General features: G+C 42.3%; 2 protein-coding genes across 2 annotated transcripts in view; one reads left to right on the top strand and one right to left on the bottom strand.

Annotated features, from left to right (window-relative positions):
- Positions 1-20,161, top strand: part of LOC1278350 (solute carrier family 12 member 4) — a 157,105-nt gene that overhangs the window by 22,868 nt on the left and 114,076 nt on the right. The gene's annotated exons all lie outside the window — the stretch shown is intronic.
- Positions 5,102-5,924, bottom strand: LOC1278237 (uncharacterized). Its single transcript, XM_317798.5, has 3 exons — positions 5,862-5,924; positions 5,517-5,652; positions 5,102-5,360 (listed from the first exon to the last, which is right to left on the bottom strand). The coding sequence occupies exons 1-3, from the start codon at positions 5,862-5,864 to the stop codon at positions 5,245-5,247; spliced, it is 255 nt and encodes an 84-aa protein (XP_317798.5). The 5' UTR covers positions 5,865-5,924; the 3' UTR covers positions 5,102-5,244.

Here is a 20,161-nt window from a genome sequence, read left to right as displayed (position 1 = left end):
ACAATCATTTGCTTCAAGCATGAATTTTCATGGAAAGTGTACTCCACAGCCCGCCAGATCGGTAACGATTTACCCGTTGCGGCTGGCTTTCCCACGGCCAAACCTCCCCTCGCCATTGAAGTGGTGCTTTCATGTGTAAAATCCATTTCCGGATTATGGTGTGTGTTTGTTTTTATATCACACATAAATTGTTCCGATCTCGAGAAGCTCGAGCTGAGGGGACGACGGACACAACAAACACTCACTTAGGGGGTTTTGGTGAAAGCTTTCAAGGGGTTCCGAGTGTTTGTGTGTGTGTGTGTGTGGTTGATTTTTATCATCGAAAGCCCATAATCACATTGGATTGGAGGATAGGGTCGGGCATCGATACCTCTGCGAGCAGTGAATGGTTGTGTTGTTACAGAGGATTTAATCACTGTTATGATCCGGTTGTGAACGATGATGCTCGAGTCAATGGATAGTAGCTATTTGGGTTGGGGAAAATGATTAAATTCTCTGTTATTATGTTATGACTGTACCCCGGATTGTTCCTTAATCTATTTGCCCATACTTTTGCTGATCACTCTTATATTTTATAGTTTTTTTATAGTCCGATTTTTTTCACTATGACGACCAATTTTACCAATAAGGACTAAAACACGATTATAATTATGATTTTCATGATATATGTATGATCTCACAATACTATTATTTGTTTGTTTCATTCAGGAGGAACGACAATATCTATCTTTTTTATTTATTTATTTATTTATGATTTTTTTTGTTATATTCATGATTATCTTTTATGTTCTGTTTATTATTATTATTATTATTATTATTATTGTTATTATTATTATTATTATTATTATGATTATTATAATTATTATAATTATTATAATTATTATAATTATTATTATTATTATTATTATTATTATTATTATTATTATTATTATTATTATTATTATTATTATTATTATTATTATTACTATTATTGTTATTATTATTATTATTATTATTATTATTATTATTATTATTATTATTATTATTATTATTATTATTTTTATAATTATTATTATCATTATTATTATTATTATTATTATTATTATTATAATTATTATTATTATTATTATTATTATTATTATTATTATTATTATTATTAATATTGCTTTTTTAATTTTTTTATTATTATTATTATTATTATTATTCTTATTATTATTATTTTTAATAATATATTCTTATTATTGGGTTTCTCACAATTTATTGGTAGGTTTCAATAATTTTTTGGTGGCTGGTCCCATCTGTTTTTGGTATCTTCCAACGATGTTTTGGGCAATTCCCAGAATTTTTTGGTTCAATTGTATTGATATCCAATCGAAGGATATCAACAAATTATGGGAACGAACCAAAAGTCTTTGAGATACAATGAACGCATGAGATGTCGTGAGATGAGCCCAAACAATTATGGACACCGACCAATAAATCGTGGAAAACCCTGTATTCTTAAAAAATATATTTAAATTATTTTCAAATTAAATTCAAATGAACAATCTCCATCATTGCATAGTGGGAACAAAAACACATTCAAATTTGTACACATGTTCCAAGAAATACAAGCTCATGCATAAGCCATACCTCGACTTTGTTGCATCGAGCGAAATCTACATAGTTGTTCTTACTCTTAACACACCGTTACTGACGAAGTACATAACTCACCCTTTACTTTCCACTATGCAGCGCACAATAAGGGCGCAAGTTGTGTGCGGAACTCTTAGGCTAAAACATATCAAAATCCATTTCCCTACCTAGCGCTCAACACACTTACGCTTGGTCGCTGATCCGCGCACAAAACATGGCACTCCATTCCGCTAGAGCGCCGGGATAGAAGTTATGTCGCGCGGATTTTTTTCTTTTATAACTTGCCATGCCGTTACTTACAATCTTACAGCCATTACGGGCACCGCCGGTGTATGTGGCGAGGGGCTTCAAACCAAGCTCACGAAGAAGGGCCAAGCTCCTTCACATTTCACCATCGACAGCGCGCCGCCAGTGCTGAACCCCTATACGCTCTCTATACACAGGGGTTTCAAGTTTGATGTTGTTTGAAGTTTGGGTTGTTTTTGTTTTTATTTTTCCTATCCCATGCCCTCTACTCTCTTTCACTTGATGAATGTAAAAGAAAAACGAAAAGCACAACCCTTGCTACAGAGGACGGCTGGTTTTTAGTGGATGGATCGAGCTAGAATCATAACCTGTTGTAAGGTTGCACACGCTCGTAAAGTGGCGGACCCGGCTCGGTAAGCGACGTAGCACTGGAGTGGGGCACAGCAGCGATGGTAAGAAAAAAAGCTCTAAAGCTCAACAGCAACGGTTACGAGTTGTATGCGGAGTTGTGTCCGTGATACACTCCAGAAACCGCAACCGCGAGGCTATGGAAAATCAAGCCGGACTGGAATGCTTCGATTTTTGGGGCCTGTGATTCCCTTGTACCCTTCAGGGCGGTTAGAAGAGGGGAAGGCATTTCTGCGGCAAAGCGTGTATAGTAAGCGTTTTGAAATGTGCTCCGAGCATGAGTGGAATAAATAAATTTTGGCAAAACTTCTGCACCGAGATCGGTCCGATTGGATAAGCGCCCGGAGAATGTTTGCCGTGCGAGCGAGCGAGTGGAAGAGTTTTTGCATGGAGAGCATATCGTGCAGGTGAAATGTTTTGCTACAACAAAATAAAACTAAAAAAAGCAAAGCGACCCCGGGAGCTCTCGTGTGGCTATGTATGTGGCTAGGCATATTTTACCGTGCCTTATAATTTCTGTTTATTATTTTTCTCACGTAAGAAGTTCATTCCTTACCGCAATGATTTCCATCAATCTTGCGACGATGATTGAACGATAGCAACACACGGATTGGAAATCAATCACACTTTAAGGTGACTTTTGCGCTTGATGTGTAATTTGCTTTAATTGTCATGCAGAGCGTTTGGCTTAATCCCATGTTCCGGTTTGGATGCGTGACCGAGTCCAACATGCTTCAGGGCAGCTAAAAAAAATATAAAAATAGACGTCCTGGACCAATATTTGCCTACATATTACACCTTTAAACTATATCTTATACTAGACTATAAAGGGACTTCTAGGGACTTTATATTACACCTTAAAACAACAAACCTTCTGAATAGTGAATAATATAAATAATATTCTTTCTACTTTTACAGGTAAGAAACCAATTGGAAATTGAACCTTTCTCTTATATAAATACAAACACCTGCACCACGCAATCTAAAGGTATGTACGTAACAACCTGTTGCTTCTTCGACGTTGTTGTTCTTCTGCTCGGTAAAACGAGCACAACTTCAGCCGCACTTCCGGATACTCCGGCAACGGCAATACCGTGCGTGGCCCCCGCACGCGTTCCTTGATTGCGCACTCGTTCGTCGTTTGCGCTTCCGGAAAGCGTGTCTCTTCCTTCCTGTTCGCGGAAGAGCAACACATTTCGATTCGTTCCGATTCCATGCCCTCGCCCGGTGAGGTGCGCCTTTAACACGTCGAGGCATCCATCGGCTTAGCGATAGCATCGCACCGGCAAAGCGTTTGCCAAACAATCGACGAAAGGAAACAATTATCGCAGGAAGGACTGCCGCCGCCCGCAACCGTCTGCGCACATCCCCTCTACTGCTGCACCGTGTAGATGCTCATATTTCCACTGTTTGTTGAATGAAGGCGAGCAAAACTAGCCACCCCTAACCGTGATACAATCCAACCATGCCCCTCGTGTCCGATAATTGATTTCAACCCACTTCTCACAGCACGACTCACATCCACGGCGTCGCACATTTTGCATCGCGCTCATCGTGTCTCGATGATCGCTCTTCTCTCCCTCGGGCTCGAGTTTTCCTCGCAGCAATAGACTTCCGCCCAGTTGGAATGCTTTATTGGGAAATTGCTTTCCATTGTTGTAGCTTGGGTTTGACGGGGCTGAAAGCTTTCCCTGAACATGCCCCCAGCAACACCCGGGTAATGGAAAAGCACCGTTGGAAAAGAGATCCTTGGCGTAGGAAAAAAAAACTCCCATACGTCCGAGAATGGAGAAGTGAACCACCACAACAACAACAAAAAATCCTATTCTCGCTGAAAAACTGGGAATTAGAGAAAACTGATCCCTGCATCACACACGTGTCGTCGCCGACGTGTGAACGGCAGAGAGGCGGTGAGGTCGCGAGTGAGGAGCATCATGCTTTCCCAAACATTTTCCCTCACTGCCCCTATCCATGTTGAATGGCGAGCTCAGCGCGTTCAAACTCCATAATGGGAAGGAAATCGTTCGTTTTGCCATCCACTTCATCCACGTCGGGATTTTGAATGGAGTCCGGGGGAGACACACGACCAGCGTAAGGATGTTGCTGCTGCTGCTGCTCGGGACCTTTCGGGACTTTCATGCGGCACCTTTTGCACTTTCATGCGGCACCCAGTCAGTTTAAGGACCCAGCTAACACCGTTGTTTAAGAGATACTAAAACGAGAGTGTTAAGGGATACTTAAGAGAAGTTTTACACGATTTTTTTGTATGAGTCTTTCTTGTACAAGAATTTCGCGTCTATACAAACGTTGAAAACATTTTTAAAAAAATTCTATCGAGACTTTTTCTAACGAGCACAAAACATAAAAATCCTACAGGACAGGGGAAACTTTAAGAAGAGAAAATACGAGCAGACGCCACAGAGGAAGTGTGCAAAGAAAATATTGTTCGGGAAGCCATTAGATTGGCTATCGTAGTGTGGCGTAAAAAGAGCCCCAACAAGGTAGATACACCACAGCAAAGGAGGGTTATAAAGTGTTCATTTTTAGGACGATATCAATTTCGAAAAATGTGTTACTCTCTTCCGTTCAATCGTGTTTGCTGAGGGTTCGCTCAAACATTATGAGGACACGTGTAATACACACACACCTTGGAGTGTAAGGCACTATAAGGAAATTAAGATTTCGTCTACAAAAAAATATCTTCTTTGTGGTAAGAGCGCTTTTTGTGCGATAAAAGGATTAACAAAAAACATGTTTTTAAACTTAAAATCTGATCAGAATACGATACGATAAAATCTGATTACCTAATAAAAGAAAACCATGACCAAAGAGAGAGACATTTGATACACACAAAAATACATCCTTAAGATCCATTACCCTTCTACGTTTATTCATAGCTACTTGCTGTAGGCTTGTGCCTTCCCGATCAGTACCGGTAAGGTTTCAAATCAAAAGGACATGAATGCTTTCGCCTCACTACTTCGTTTTTCGAGCGTTGACTCCATTACGCATGCAACGGCGAACGTGCTTAAGATAACGCAAGCGACCAGCACCGGTTGTTCGTTTCGAAATGGCTTTCTTAGACCAATTAACTGAAAGGAAAGAATGTAAAACAAAACGATGGATATTACGGATCGTCGGAATCGTTGGCGGTACTGTACGATATGTAACCGAGGGGTATGCGCAATTCAATGATAACGCTTAACCAACTATGCTACACTAATTAAGCAAAGCCGTTCTTTACTCACATGATCGCATCTTAGCCGCCGGAAAGTTACAGCTAGCGCAACGTTTCTTTTGCGTATGGTAAGATCGTTTTCCGCACCGATTGCACAACGTGTGGCTTTTGTTGCGCCACTGTCCGAAGCTGCTTGTCCCTTTCGTCTGCAAGATGGAAATGGGAGTTAACGATAAATTCGGATCCTGATCTCTCGGCCTGATCAAGGTTATTTAAAACACCATCAAGAAAGGAATGTTTGTCGTCATAAGCGAGAGCTTCCGCCGTCACAAATGGAAGCTGAACAATTCACTTCAATTGATCAGCGCGGTTGCTGCAAAAAGCTAGAAATATCTCTTCCAAAGCACAAACTTACCATCTTGATATACTGCACAGCCTTATTAAAACGAATGGTACTGAGAAGCAGGAAAAAATTGGCCTAAATAATGAAAAGTTATGGCGCAACTCTGATCCGTTCGACGACAAGAAAATATGATGCAACAAAAATCAACCAAAACAGGTGTTGCCAACACAATCTGATCCTTCACATGTACAGTAGAGTCCTAGCTCGCCGTTACATGCTTTGACAGACGAAGCTGTCAACGCAACATTTAAATTGACAGTTGCGGACTTGTAAACAGTTTTAAACCAAATTAAAAAAGCCACACAAATTAGAAAAAAAAAACTAAAACAATACTAAATAATTGTAACTAAACTCATTTTTGCAGCGCTGTTTATATAAACAGCTTTATCTGTAATGATGTACATGTTTAATTAACAACAAACAAAACATTAATTATTTGTACTGAGACGAGAATGCTTTTACAGTACAGTGGAGCGCCGTTTATCCGGGCTTCTCGGGACTTGACCTCGCCCGGATAAGCGAAAAACACGGATAATGAAACAAATGATATATTTTATCTCCAATTTCTGATTAATTTTTGGAAAATTATCTTATTTTTTGATAAAAATAACCCAGTTTTTGTTAACTTCATGTTTTTTGAAAGAGATTTTTTAAAATTTGCCATGAATTATAGTGTTTTTTGTTATGACAATGTGCTCTTATTTTTCTACTCTTAAGCAATACGGCCTTTTTGGACCGTTACTCCTGAATAAAAAAAAAATGTGCTCTTATAACCTCTTTTTTAAATATCCTCCTCATAACGCAATGTCACTTTTGTATTGAACTGTCATTACTCAACAGCACGGATAAACGTAAAACCGGATAAAAGGTACCCGGATAAACGGCGCTCCACTGTACTGCTGTACTCCATTCCCCCCGAGATAAAACCACTATTCCAAGGAAATGTTTTCCTGTATGTGTTTTAATTTTTGTCCCATTATTGTAATACGATCCATAATGCAACAGTAATCCCTGCAATCGATTGAACGACATCGAACTGATTGCCCTAAACAGCAACTATTTAAGATAGGATCGGTGAGCAATAAATTCCCCAATCTCTGTCACAGAGTAATGGACCCGAAACATGAAACCGATAACAGCTCTCCTCCCCCACGCCCCCCCCCTTCCTTGTGGTCGCACGTAAATTCTTAAAATTGTTCCCGGTACACCCGGGCACGCCAGGGGATGAAACATGCAAATCAGGTCACATTAATCCATGTCGTAGTGGAGAAAAATCCCATCCCAAGCACTAATCGCGGGATAGCTGCCGGGGCCCATCATCATATCCCCGTTTTCTGCAGTCGCATTTAACCCTTCATTATTGGTGTGCGACCCAAAGTGAAAATTTATGGAAATCAGAGTAGAAATTCTTCACTGTGTTTTGCTTCTTTTGCCTTGCCTTTATCCCGCCCCTGCCTCGGTACATATTTTGCTGCGGGCAATTCAATTCGAGCACTCCTGTTGCGTACCCCCCATTAAGTGTCCCACACCCAGTGCTTGCGGACACGGGCGCGAGGGGAAGGAAAAATGGAAAGCCAATAATAAAGAAGGTGCGTTTATTGAAGGTTGTGCACCTGTCCTGTGCGGAAGGGGAAGCCGGGGGAGGGAAGTGGGCAGTAGGTAGTGAGAAGATGTGGGATGTGATGGAAAATAGAACGGAAAAGCGTTGACGATTCACTAGCCTTCCCCGTCGGGGAGCGGTTGACCGCAGCGATTTTGTGAGTGGACGATGGATGATGATGATGATGATGATGACGATGGTAGTTGATGACGACGATGGGCTCTGGATCGTCCGGAACAGTTTTCAGCGCGGCTGGGAGAGGACGGTCATAGCGGTCCGGTCGGTTTGAACCGTCGGGTCAGTCGTCAGTCTTACTACGACCGGTGTGAAGTGTGGTTCAGGGGCTTCATCTTCATTGCGCTACCACTCTGCTGAGCGGGTATAAACCTGTCCGTCACGGTGCGCTGGAGCAATTATGGTTTTTAACTTCTTTTTTTATTGTGCAACAGTGGAAAGCCACAAAGAAAAGTAGAACCACAATGGTGGACAAAATGGACTGTTTAAGAAAACAAACTGTGAGGTTACGAAAAGGGCACACACAGCACACGCTCTTGGAGAAAGTGTGGTTGTGAACGCGCTTTCGCTAAGCGCTCTTAGTCCGGCGTTCGTTACGTCGTGAACTCTGCAGCAGTACAGTTTGTACCAACGCGAAGCGGAGTGTTAGAAGGAGTGAATGGTGAACGTATAACTAATGGCCGGTGGTTCGGGGTGTAGTGGTGACGAATGGCGCGCGCGAAGTATACATACCGAAGCGCTGTACTAAGCTCGTGGAATATGGTAGAAAACGTGCTGGAAAATGAAGGATTATCACTTCGTGAGCGGTAAAGGTAACGGTTCGCCGTTACCATCCGCGGAGTACGTTGAGCAGAAGTAGGAAATGAGTACAGTGGAGTGGTGAGCTGTGTTGTATAAGTGGTGATTTTAAATGGCCATTTCTATGAAAATATGCCTTGCTTTTTTTAGGGGAAAACCATCAATCTTTTCTGAATGAATGAATAGCTTGACTCTTGGGGCGTTTACGATACTAATTAATCGATCGATCATTGTGTAGGATTGCGCCCTACACTAGTTTACCTTAAACTCGCGATTCGAGTTTCAAAGGGAGCAAAAATCAGCACGATACCAAATACACCTGAGAGCGCTGACAAGTGTCAAGTAAGAGCTACCCGCCAAGGACTCTGTACAAGATTTGCCAGCTGGGTGATTTGAAGATGTAGAACAATAAATTCTGACTCCGCAATCTGTGCTGGTAACTGAATTCTGCATGTATTTCTTGGGGTAGTTATTACAAAGTGCTGTGTTCCGTTAGCGATGTTTACCTTTTGGGGTTTGTACGCTGGCTTAATTTCCCCTCTTTCCGTTAACATACAAATGCTTCCTAATTATTAGCCAATACATCACCCATGACTTACATAACTAATCACGTAGATAGCGCTACTATGAAGTGTGGAATAGTTGTGTCATTGCCTCGAGATGGCGCTGCTATTGGTTTTACGGCTTACTTCGCGTATACAACAAATTGCCTACATTTTGGCGCATTTAAATCCTAAACAATCATTTTCATCATCGCTATTTTGAAAAGTATAAAACTGTATGATTATATATGAAACTAGACTTGTGAGTGTCTTTTCAGGAGGTTTCGTACCTAAAAGGAAAGAGATTAGAACAACTAGTCTGATGATATTCTGTTAACAATTAATAGACCGGTTCTGGAATTCTGGTTTGAAACTTAAGCGAATGTTCACATACCAAGGATGCATCACTTTTAGTAGTTAAATCTCGTATGATCCAATCAAGCCGAACATTATTTCATGATCAATGATTCATCCAACACCATGCATGATGGTGAAGGCACGAGAATGATCCAAGATGCTATGAAAGATGAAAGAATGATAGATTGGCTCCCACAAAAAAAAAAAGAAATGGCTTTATTTGAAACATTATATTTCACTGGTTTATTTCGTTTGTACTTTGATAAGATTACTGCATAAGGATATATTCACTTAATTTATCTTCAGCAAAAAGTCACTGCAAGATTCATTTAATAAATTAGATTTCATGTACAGTCTATTCCCGAGATATGCGGTTTGTGCATCACGTCGAATATTACGTTTTTCTGCTTATATACATTCAATTAAAGGTGATTTTTTTTACATTAAACTTTTACACTTTTTTACACTTTATTTTATCCGTCTGTTAGGCGGTTAATTTTTTGGAAAAATAGCATATTATTAGGCATTTGATAATTATTGGAGCAAATTGTACTAATTTGACACACAAACTGTCAAATTTATAAACCCGCGTATGGGGCCATTTCCGTTTTAAGTTGGTAGGCTGAAATTTCAGCCTGTCAGTTGTTTGCAATGTATAGCTGTTTTCGAGCAGCTAACAAAGTGGGTATACTGTATACTCGGTGGAAGGAGGTTTATCCCAAGGTGTATGTATTTAGAAGGCTGATTTTTATCGCTTCTGTGTCTGTATAAAGATTTTAAGAGTGTTTTGTGTATTCGTCAAGCCTCTAGAAAGCTTGTTTGAGCAAAAGTTTTCACCCGTTCTGTCAAAAAGTGATGTTCAAATTTGGTTTTAAAAATCATGCTATGAGATCACCTGGTCTACATACACTTTGATTCTGGATTCCATCGCCAGATGTCTTTAATGCACCTTGAGATAAATGTGAACACCACCCAGTCAGACAGCCTTCTGTTAATTTACCCATTCGAGCAGTTTTGTGTCTGTCATAACAGTAATTTTAGAGCAATTTAGCGGTACGAAGTGTTGTCGTTTGTTGTCAGTGAAAAGATGTAAATTAGAACAAAAAGAGTATTGTTTTAATGATCTTTTAGTGGAAGAAGACATCGGCGGCGTGTTTAAAACTGTTAAATGTAAAAAACAGCCGAGAAATTGCATTTATTACTGCTATTTGTGCACCACCTTCTCCGGGTGAAGCGGCTGTTCAAGTCGAGTTTGCTTAAAAAATACATTGTAATCGTTTGTATAAGTTAAGGACAATAATTGAATAAAAGCATTCATACTGTAATATAATACATTTCGTGTTAGTTATTAACAATTTGGCCGACAAAAATAAAAATAAAATAGAGGAAGGAATAGGATCTGTCAAAACTGCTCGAATGGGTAAATTATCGACTGCTAATTTACCATTAAATTACTCTTAAATTACCGGTAATTTAGCGGTAATATAGGGGTAAATTAAGTCCAATTTGTCTGACTGGGCACCGTGATTTGCCATTTTTTCGAGCAGGTACTCGAATCTAATTCTAGCTGTGAGGCTAGAATAATCTAGACTGAATATTGCAGGTTATTTTTTTATGTGGTTTTGTATGGAATGTTTACATGATTTCAGTCTCCAACTGTCAAACTCCATACAAAAAACTAACTAGAATCGTGAAGGGCCCCTATATCAGAATCCACGTAAGTCGAGAATCGCGTAACTCAGGATCGGACTGTAACGGCAAGATGTCTAGAACCCCTAAATGTATGCAATCTTCATACCATTAGTGGCAATTAAGCGACTTGCAGTAAATTTAAAACTAATCATTGGCGATTCTTTAGGTTCATGTTACCGATTGAACTTACGTTGACAGGAATGGGCTTGGCTTCATATAATTTAAGTGAAAGTAATGATTAAATTAAAGCTTGTTTTTGTAGAACATAAAATTATTATTTGTCTTTCGAGTTACTTGCGATGTACACATGTTTGCACTGAGGAGCAAACTTCATAACGAAAAGTTCTTCAATCTCTCATTACTATCTTCCACAAACTTTCCCTCTGTTCTATCGTATATTGACATAAATTGAACTTTTGTTTGTTTGCTTTATTTCCCCTCCTGGCTCATTTTAAAAGCAATTTTTAATGATTGTTTTCACGCTCCAATAATGCGCCCTTAACAAGAAGCTTCTGCTGGATCGCTTTCTACAACTTTTAAACAATCATCCTGCCGGCTTAATGGCATCGATCGTCGCAAAACTCACCCCGCAACAGAACGGGGGGGGGGGGGGGGGGGGGGGAGGGGCGGCTCTTGGAAGACGGATCGACACGTTCGACGGTAAAATGTAATAATCAAGCTGTTGCGGTACCCCAGCAGAGCCGAGCGCCATCGTCATCGTTGATATCCCTTTCGCCATTCTTGCGTACGTACCGCCCTGCAAGAACGCGTCGTGCAGGAAGCAAAAGGTGCAAAAGTAAATAGCACCAGCAGCAGCAGCAGCACAAATAAAACAACGCGCAAAGCGAAACTCGCGCTCATTCTACCGCTTCGTCTAACTATCGGAGTTCCACCTTTGCTGCTTCGCCGTGCAAAAGCAAAAGCGTTTGCCCACCTCGCACACGGATAAGCGCGGAAAAGCGTACGATTTTTCCTCCCTCCTCCATTCGGGGGCGGGTGGATGAAACGGGTGGGACGGAGCGGCAAGGTGGCCTTGTGTGCGCCGTGGAGGATACGGAAAACCCGTAGAAGCGCAAAGCCAACCATCGTCGTGCCGGGGCGACAACCGGTTTGGCGTTTCGGCTGATGGCACAGTTCTGCTTGAGCACTGTTGCTGGCGTGTGGCGTTTGTGTCTGAGGGTCCGGTTCGCTCACTCGTGCGCGCACTCACCGTTTTGCCGTGGCTAGAATCCGTTGCATTCGCGTTTCACCACCACCGAGGGAGCCACTGCCGATGGGAAAGTGTTGTTGCTGGAAAGGAAATCTGAAAATCGTTTCTGCCGTCAAACGATGCGACACTGCATTCGGCTCGATTAAATTGCACCGTTGTGCACGGGTTAGTTATGCTCCCCTGTGTTTGGAAGTGCCCCGTTGAAAGGTTATTAGTCAGTGAGTTTATCACGTTCCTGGTTGCGAAGGAGAAAGTGTGATAGGACGTCCGTCACCTTCGGTGCCGCCGTCGGTTGGGTGTTAGACGCGCTAGTAAGCCGTATCACTTTTCCATTAATCCTGGCTCTTACAAACTTCGATTGGTGTGCGGTGAGATGGTGATTGGTGTGTGTGTGTGTGTATGTTTGTTTCAACCCGTGCACCGCTCTTGGAGGACGGAAGAAAAGGATGGATCGGGCAGAATAATGACAGGATACTTTCCCATGGAGACGCCTGGTCGTTTGTACAAAAAAGAAAGGGAGTGGAGTGGTTTCATCGGTTTGGAGGGGTAGAAAACAGAGTGTCGACATCGGGAGAAACAGAAAATCCCACAACAAAAACCGAACCGAGGATTTTCTAACGAACCCATCAAACCCAGTTTCCACCTCACTGCGTCCAACTGTGCATCTTGTTGGCGCTCGTTGTCCGACAAGCACTTACGGTCGAATTACACTCTCGTACACGCAGCTAACAGAACAACGGACGTATACGATCATGACGAGAAATGGTAGTGCATATGAGTATGTGTGTGTGTTTGTTTGTGGTTTTTTGAAGTGACTTCAAACTCGCTAATGAATGTGGCATACACAATGCAATGGGGAAGAAAAGTACAAAAAGTGCATTTTGTGAGGTACTGTCCTTTCTGAGCCATGCTGACGAGAAGCGTTGCCTTTATCTCGAGTGTTACGGATGAACAGACAAATCAGTGGATGGTCTTTTAAAATAGAAGAAAAGCTGACAGGGACCAACTAACCGACTTGTTGGAGCTTGTTTAAACAGCATAATTTAATCACATCCTACGGTGCATCGAATGAAGACTACCATATTGATGATTCAAACACACACACACACAACTGCACATTTCGTTAGGGACCATTTTCGCTTTCATCTCGTAACCTGTTGGCTTTTACGTTGCATGTCAAAGCCACAGGCAGCAGTTTCCAATCTATTTACCTTTCGTCGCAGGTTGTATAATCAACCACTACCGCTGTCAGATGCAGCGCCATCGTTGGGCTAATAATTTCCTCCCATGCAAGCAGAGAGCATGATTAAATTGTGCCTTGTTGACGTTGGTCGCACTATTTGCACAGCTGCTAAATGAGCAATTTTACAAATGCGAAAGGCGGGAGTGTTGTTTAAAGTGTTGGATTTATGTTACATTTCACTGTTAACACCTGTAATAAGATGCGTGTAATCATCGTGATTGATAATGATTCTAAATTAGCAAAAGCAATAAAAGTACTCATTGCATACTTTCAGGCACTTTAACATCCAATCCACTATTATTTAAGTTATGAATGAGATTTAAAATAAAAAAGCAACTGCTTTAAACCATAATCTTAAGTAACAAAACTCAAACTCTATTGGAGATGTTTGGATTATAAAAATGCAATATGCTGCTTTGGGCTTAATGGTGCTTATAATATCTGTAGCCTAAATGTATGCAATATTTTAAGTTCTTTGCTTTTTAATACTTTCATAGCTGGAATTACATAGATTTAGGCGCTTGCCAAGGCCTGCAACAATATTACTTAAGCTATATAAAACCCTTTTTCGCCAACGACTACCTTTTCTTCACATATACTCACTCTCTCATTATGATTTGTAGTAAAATTGACCGAATTACACGTGTAAAAAGGTTACCATTTGGGGTCTCCTACCAAACCTTACCATCAAATCAGCTCAAATGGTAAAGCCTGCGGCACAATGCCGTGTGCCACAATGCCATCAATTTGATTGAAAGCCTTTTGAGCAAACTCCATCCTCCAAAAGCTCTGCCAGCATGCTAAATCACTCGATCTTAGTTGACAGACGTTTCAGTAGGTTTTTTAAGGACCTAGAAGAAAAAGAATAACCCTGTCTCATCATACAATTTACGATGTGTGCTGAATAATTTCCGATGTCGTGTTAGCGTCTAGCGATCTTCTTTTTTCCCCCCACTGTTTGTACCCGTACATTGTACCCGAATATTCTAAAGTCTATTTTCCGCGCCCCATTACCATTACGCGTATGCACTGATTGAAGGTTAATTTAATGTGCAAAAAGCGGACGAACCACACCGCTCCTGGAACAACACGAGAAGAATCATCAGTTGGTGTGTGTGTGCGTTGGATGCAGGGACGCTTCTAGTGGCGTCGTGTGTCGCATCCAGCCTGCCTTTCCGGGAGCAAAAAAAGGGGGTTTGGCGGGTGGAAGGTTTGGTAATATCCTTTTCGATTTAGTGTGTACATGTTGAATATTGTCTACCTACTATGGCCCCGGTGAACGTATGCCACTCGTCGTCAGTTTGAATGTTCACGTCAACGGTACCAGTCGGCGATGCTGGTACACTAGCAGCGTTTCGAGGGACCCACTTCGGTTGCGGTTAGACAAGTGTGTGTGTGTGTGTGTGTGTGTGCGGATGCTAGAGACGATCGTAGCGCACGCAGCTGAGAGTGTATACCTTCCCGTACGAGTGAGTGCCCGTGAGAGAAAGAGAGAGCGCGTGAAAGCACAAGAGAACCGCTCAGCAGGAGGCTGACTGGCAGGAAGTTTGTTTGTTTTTTGGTTGAGCTTTAGAAGAAACGTGTTTTAACGAGAATTGTGGTAAAAGTTTGCTAATTGGGTTGGTTTTCTAGAGCAAGCTCTCGGTAGTGTAGTGCCATTAGAACATGTTTTAGTTTTGTGTTGAACATTATCAAAACGTTTTCTTCTCCAGCGCTATAAATAACTTTGTGTGGGCCAGATTTTAAAATAGAACAGAACTGAAATGCGTGTGAAAGCTCTTTCCTTCGCCGTTAAAAGGATTTGCGAGTCAAACGTCAAACCGGTCGGCCTGCGGAGCGATCGTTCTGCTACACGCTGTCAGTGGGCAAATCTCACCGTCTAGGGAGTAGTGTGATACCATCAGACCATCAGACCGCCATCCGCCTTCCGGAAGTCTCTGCCCTGGTAAGCCCCGGCAGCCCTGCCCTGACAGCGTACCGTTCGACATGGGCTGTATGATTTAGTATTCAGTTGATTGTGCATCCTTGATGGGAAAGGACATACCGACGCGCACGAGCAAGGCGTTACTTCACTCTGGTGCTCGTGAGTTCGGACGAGTGAAATTTACACTTTAACGTTAACGGCATCATAAACACAATAACAAAAAAACAGCCCACAGACGAGTGACCAGTACGTGACGTGGTGTTGGAGTGGAAAGAAAACGCTAGACCGCAAACGACCACCGAATAAAAACGAAATTACAAACGGAGTGATTTCGTTTGCCGTGATTTGAAGTGCGGGTTGGGATGGCTGTGTGTATGATGGCTGCGTGTGAAAAAGCAGTGAAAGTAGACGAATTAAAAGAGAAGCCAAAATTAAGTGACAATCTGAGCGGCTCTACGTGTGTGGCTCTACCGTGCTTGTCGAATCATTAACGCCGCGAACAAATGATTAACGTGGTGCAAAGATTTCGTACAATAAACGTTACATTACACAAACGAGGCGGATGGCGTAGCGTGCAATCATCATCGTGCCTTTGGCAGCTAATTTTCGATGCACCAAACGTCGCTGCACATTAAACATTCTTCCCGCGTCGAACGCCCAGCACGCTTGCGGCAAGGTCGTCAATGGTGGTGGTTGGGGATAGGGTCGCCCGGTTCTACCCGGTGGCCATCTCGTGTGTGTGCCGTTTCGCCGTTTGTCAACGCTCCCCGGTTGGCTCCAGCGTTGTTGGCCCGGTTGCAGCTGCAGTGCCTGGTTGGAACTGCAGCACACATACACCACCGGGGTCACGTTTAATTTAATTAAATTGAGGCACGTTCGGCGGACGGTTCTTCGCTTCGGTAAGCGACTAGTGGTGGTGGTGCTGGTCAAATCTAGCCACAAAAGCTTATAAAACGCTTCTGGTTAAGAAATGCACCATAAGCTGTGGAAATGGAAGTGCAATGATAGTGCTCGTTCGGTTTTTTTAAATGCTAAAACACGGGAGACTGAGAGAATGTTTTGGTTGGTGCAAATGATTTATTTAGTAAAACGTGCAATGTTATGCGCTTCGATACATAATGAAGTAAATAATTCATAGTTATCTTGAGACACTTCTGCAATGTAGTGTGCAATACAATTTTATACAGTATATCGACAGTGTCGTTGCTGTTTTAATGCGATATTAATGTAATGCGTATTGCATACTTTAAGGTAAAATTATGATTGTTCAGAAACATTCTATGACAATGTAGTTGTTAAGGAATGCAAACACGATTCAATATCTTAGAAAAGACCTCTTTAAGATTTGAATTGACAAAAAAACAGTTTGCACAGAAAGATGCTCCAACAACTTACTCAGCTCAAGTTTCCTGTGGGCTTCACAAAACGGCACCAAACGGCACCAGCACTCTTTCAGTTCAGTTTTCACAAGATCAAACCCTCGCGCAACAAAAACCATTGCGCTGACAAGCTCCCAGCCCAACATCACCGTCCACCGAAAACAGCTGTGGTGGACTGGCTGCGCGGTCTAGCGCTGGGTGTGTTTGCTACTTGCCTTTCGTTTGGCTGGTAAAATGTTGCATTCCTGCGGACAGCTGCCATGAATTTTAATTAGCTAATGTGCGCTACATCTTTCCGGGCCCGTTTCGACCACGGCGGTTGAACATTGTCCCCGAGACACAGAGCAAGAGCGAAAGCAAAGAAAGAAAAAAACCCCGATTTAAAAGAAGCAAACGTCAAGAGCAGCAACCGTCATAAATTTGCGACAACAAAAAAAAAGTATAAATTCTTGGCGGGCGGTTTGTGTGGGTTGGGAAGAAACATCATCCCACCGGTTGGGCAGTGGCAACATTTTCACACCAGTAGCGCAATTTTCCTTAAGCTGGAAATAATTATTCCACGATGAAAAGGGATTCCCGGAGTGGCGGAAACAATAGTTGGATTTGGAGTGGGAAGCGCAAAAACAGAAGACGAGGTATGATCGAAAGCTTCGTTTGCTTTGCAATATGGTTTGTGCCCGCGGACGGTTTCACGCCAGCCTTTATTGCGCGTATTTCAAGCTCAAGACGGCAAACAAAGTATTTTTCCTCCAGTGGATCTGCGCTGCGTCCAACCGTTCGGGCCCGAAGAAAGCAAAGCGATGGAAGTGGTCCTTATGCAAAGACAACGACGACACACACCGACACCCACCGAACCAAACGATGCTTGACTGCCGAAATTGTAAAACCCGTCTGTCAAGTGGGTCGATTTGCAAACTGCACGGGGTGGGATTGTGTTTTTCTTCCGATCTTCTGGCTATCCATTTCTTCGCCTCTTTTTCATTCGGTGCTCTAATTCATCAAAAAAGGATAAGCTGTGGCATTTTGCTTACTGGCCGTGTTTGTATGCCGTGCCGAGTAGGGTTTCGTTGCGCCGGGCAACTTATTTCTCGCGTGTTGATTTTCAGATGGATTGCTTTGCTCTTTTGCCGTGCTGATGTCTCACATCTAGCCCATTTGTTACCCTGCTTGTCTGCCCGCAGTGTCTGTAGCCGAACGCAGTGACACGGTTGTGAACATGGGCTGTCCGGTCGTGGGTGACTCGCTCTTTTTCTCTCTGTCCCAATTGAGTTTGAAATGTTGATTGGTTTCGCGGGATGAATTGGAGAGGTTTACGGATGCAATTTACCGTGACACGGTGATGGACAGCCCGAGCGAGCTTGGGCGTAAGGTAAAAGTTTCAAACTTTCTGAAAAATGTTTTCAGTCGCTAGGAGACATTCGTTGCATAACTTTCGTTCTGTGTTAACATTCAGCTTGAAAGAAAACGAAATGTTATTCTTTTGCTATTATTTTGAAATGTTCTTGCATAAATTGCATACTTACGGGCGGATCTGTTGCATCAACATTACGTATGCAATCCGCACAGCAATACTGACATAATTGGCGTTGTTAGGATGGATTTATGGATTTTTATGGTTAATCTTGGTTAAATAACCAAAAACATAATACCACGTTCTCTCTGTGGTAAATTACGTTGTAAATTACAAACAGTTTGATTGAGCATTAAAATATTGAAGACCTTGGATATTTCACTGCGGCCTGGTATTGTTGAAACATATTATAGATCAGATTTAAGATCTTAGGAGCTTTATTGATGCATGAATGCTTCTGAGCCAGGAGATTGTATATTCCGATCACTCCATAGAGTCCAATAAGATTACGCATTTTAGCTCTGGATCTGAGCTAAGAAGAATTCTTATTATATTTTAAGCATCAAGTGTGTAGGATTACATTAAAAAGACCCTTGAGATTCGACTCGCTATTACTTGCAAAAAGTTCAGCAATTGAATTAAAACCAAATAAATAAGATTCATTGTAGCTGCTTCGATTTTACACCCCGAAACTTGCTAACTCTCATCACTCCCGGTAGCGTCATGCTTAATGAAGTAATTGTATTTGATTATTTAACACAACCCGCAAACGCTTGCCATGCCAGACACAGGAAGATTGCCATTAAACATCCTTCCTTGTTGAACCACCATCGCACCATCGCACCCATCTTTCCCCCACCTGCCCGTAATCGTTCGACGTCAAAACACGGAACAACCTTAATATTCAATTTCAACCCCCCGAAGCAATAATTAAACTAACTTTTCTAATTGAATTCATTGAGGCGCTGCCGTAACGTTTTGGTGGCTTTGGCCGCCTTCCGCCCGACCACCGGATAGTGCTTATCCTGTCTGTAATAGCTTCGTTCGGGGAAAAGGCGTCAAACATACACATACACACACACACGCTAAAAGGCTTGTCTGCCGAAACAAAATGCGCTCAAAATCTTTTGCTAGCTTAACAGACACTGCTACCCTGTATGAACCCAAAGTTCATATGAGAAAAGGCACATCAGGCAAGCCTTCAAGAAGCTTCTCAGCAACTTGTTACACACACCCACATACACACACACAGCGGCACTTGTGCCTAGGGATGAATAAAAAATGGATAGTCTACTATAAATCTAATTTGATGTTTCATTCCTCATCGAAGGTTCGTCGGAGCAGACTCCATCAGCTCCAACGTCCCACAAAACCCGTCGGAAGAGTCTATAACCGACTTCTCAATCTATTTCACCGAGCGCGCCGGCATGTTTCACTTCCGGGCCCGCCCGGTACTAGCAGTGTGGGTACTGTGCGGCTCCTTCCGGAGCCAGTCAAAAGCCACCGGCGGGTAGGTGGGGGTGGTGGTAAAAGTTTATTTTTGGGTTCCTTTGCCTAAAAATTCACCCTGCTCTCCATGGTTGCCGGTTGCAGCACACGCATCATCCTGTACGCCTGTGTTATTGGCTGGTCGTGCTTGCGCTGTTTGTGGAAGGAAGCAATAGTTTCATCCCGCCCCTAGGTCCTCATCCTTTTTGACCCGATCGCGCGATCCCTGTGTGGTGTCGGGTATCGTAAAGGGATGAAAAATCGATGAGCTTTAGCAACGATCACCGGCATCCCGATAATGTGGTTGGTGAGAGGGTGAGGTGCTTTATGGCTGCTGGTGATGAAAAATGGTAAAACAAGTTGGGTTAGACGGACTAGCAAATTTGCTTCATCTGTTTCGACCTAGTTCCCGAGAGAGGGAGAGAGAAACGACGAGAGAGAAGGGGAGGTGTTGTTTTTGATAAATTATCGATCACACTAAATGGCTGGGCGAAAACGAGGGGTTTGCAAATGGAATGGTAGGGAACTACATTAAGAACATTCTACAAAACCCGCATACATAACCGCGCACACATTGCGTTTATTAGATTGTGATTTTTATTGTCTTGTTTTCCTGCTTTATTTTTACTTGCCAAAAATCACATTGACAAACGACTGCACTAGCGATGGGTTAAGTGCGCTAGAGTTGGTAAACAACTTTGTTCCTCTGAGTT

This window comes from Anopheles gambiae, chromosome 3, assembly GCF_943734735.2.
Source record: "Anopheles gambiae chromosome 3, idAnoGambNW_F1_1, whole genome shotgun sequence".
In the NCBI taxonomy this organism is placed as follows: Eukaryota; Metazoa; Arthropoda; class Insecta; order Diptera; family Culicidae; genus Anopheles; species Anopheles gambiae.
This window is presented reverse-complemented; position numbering and strand designations above follow the sequence as displayed.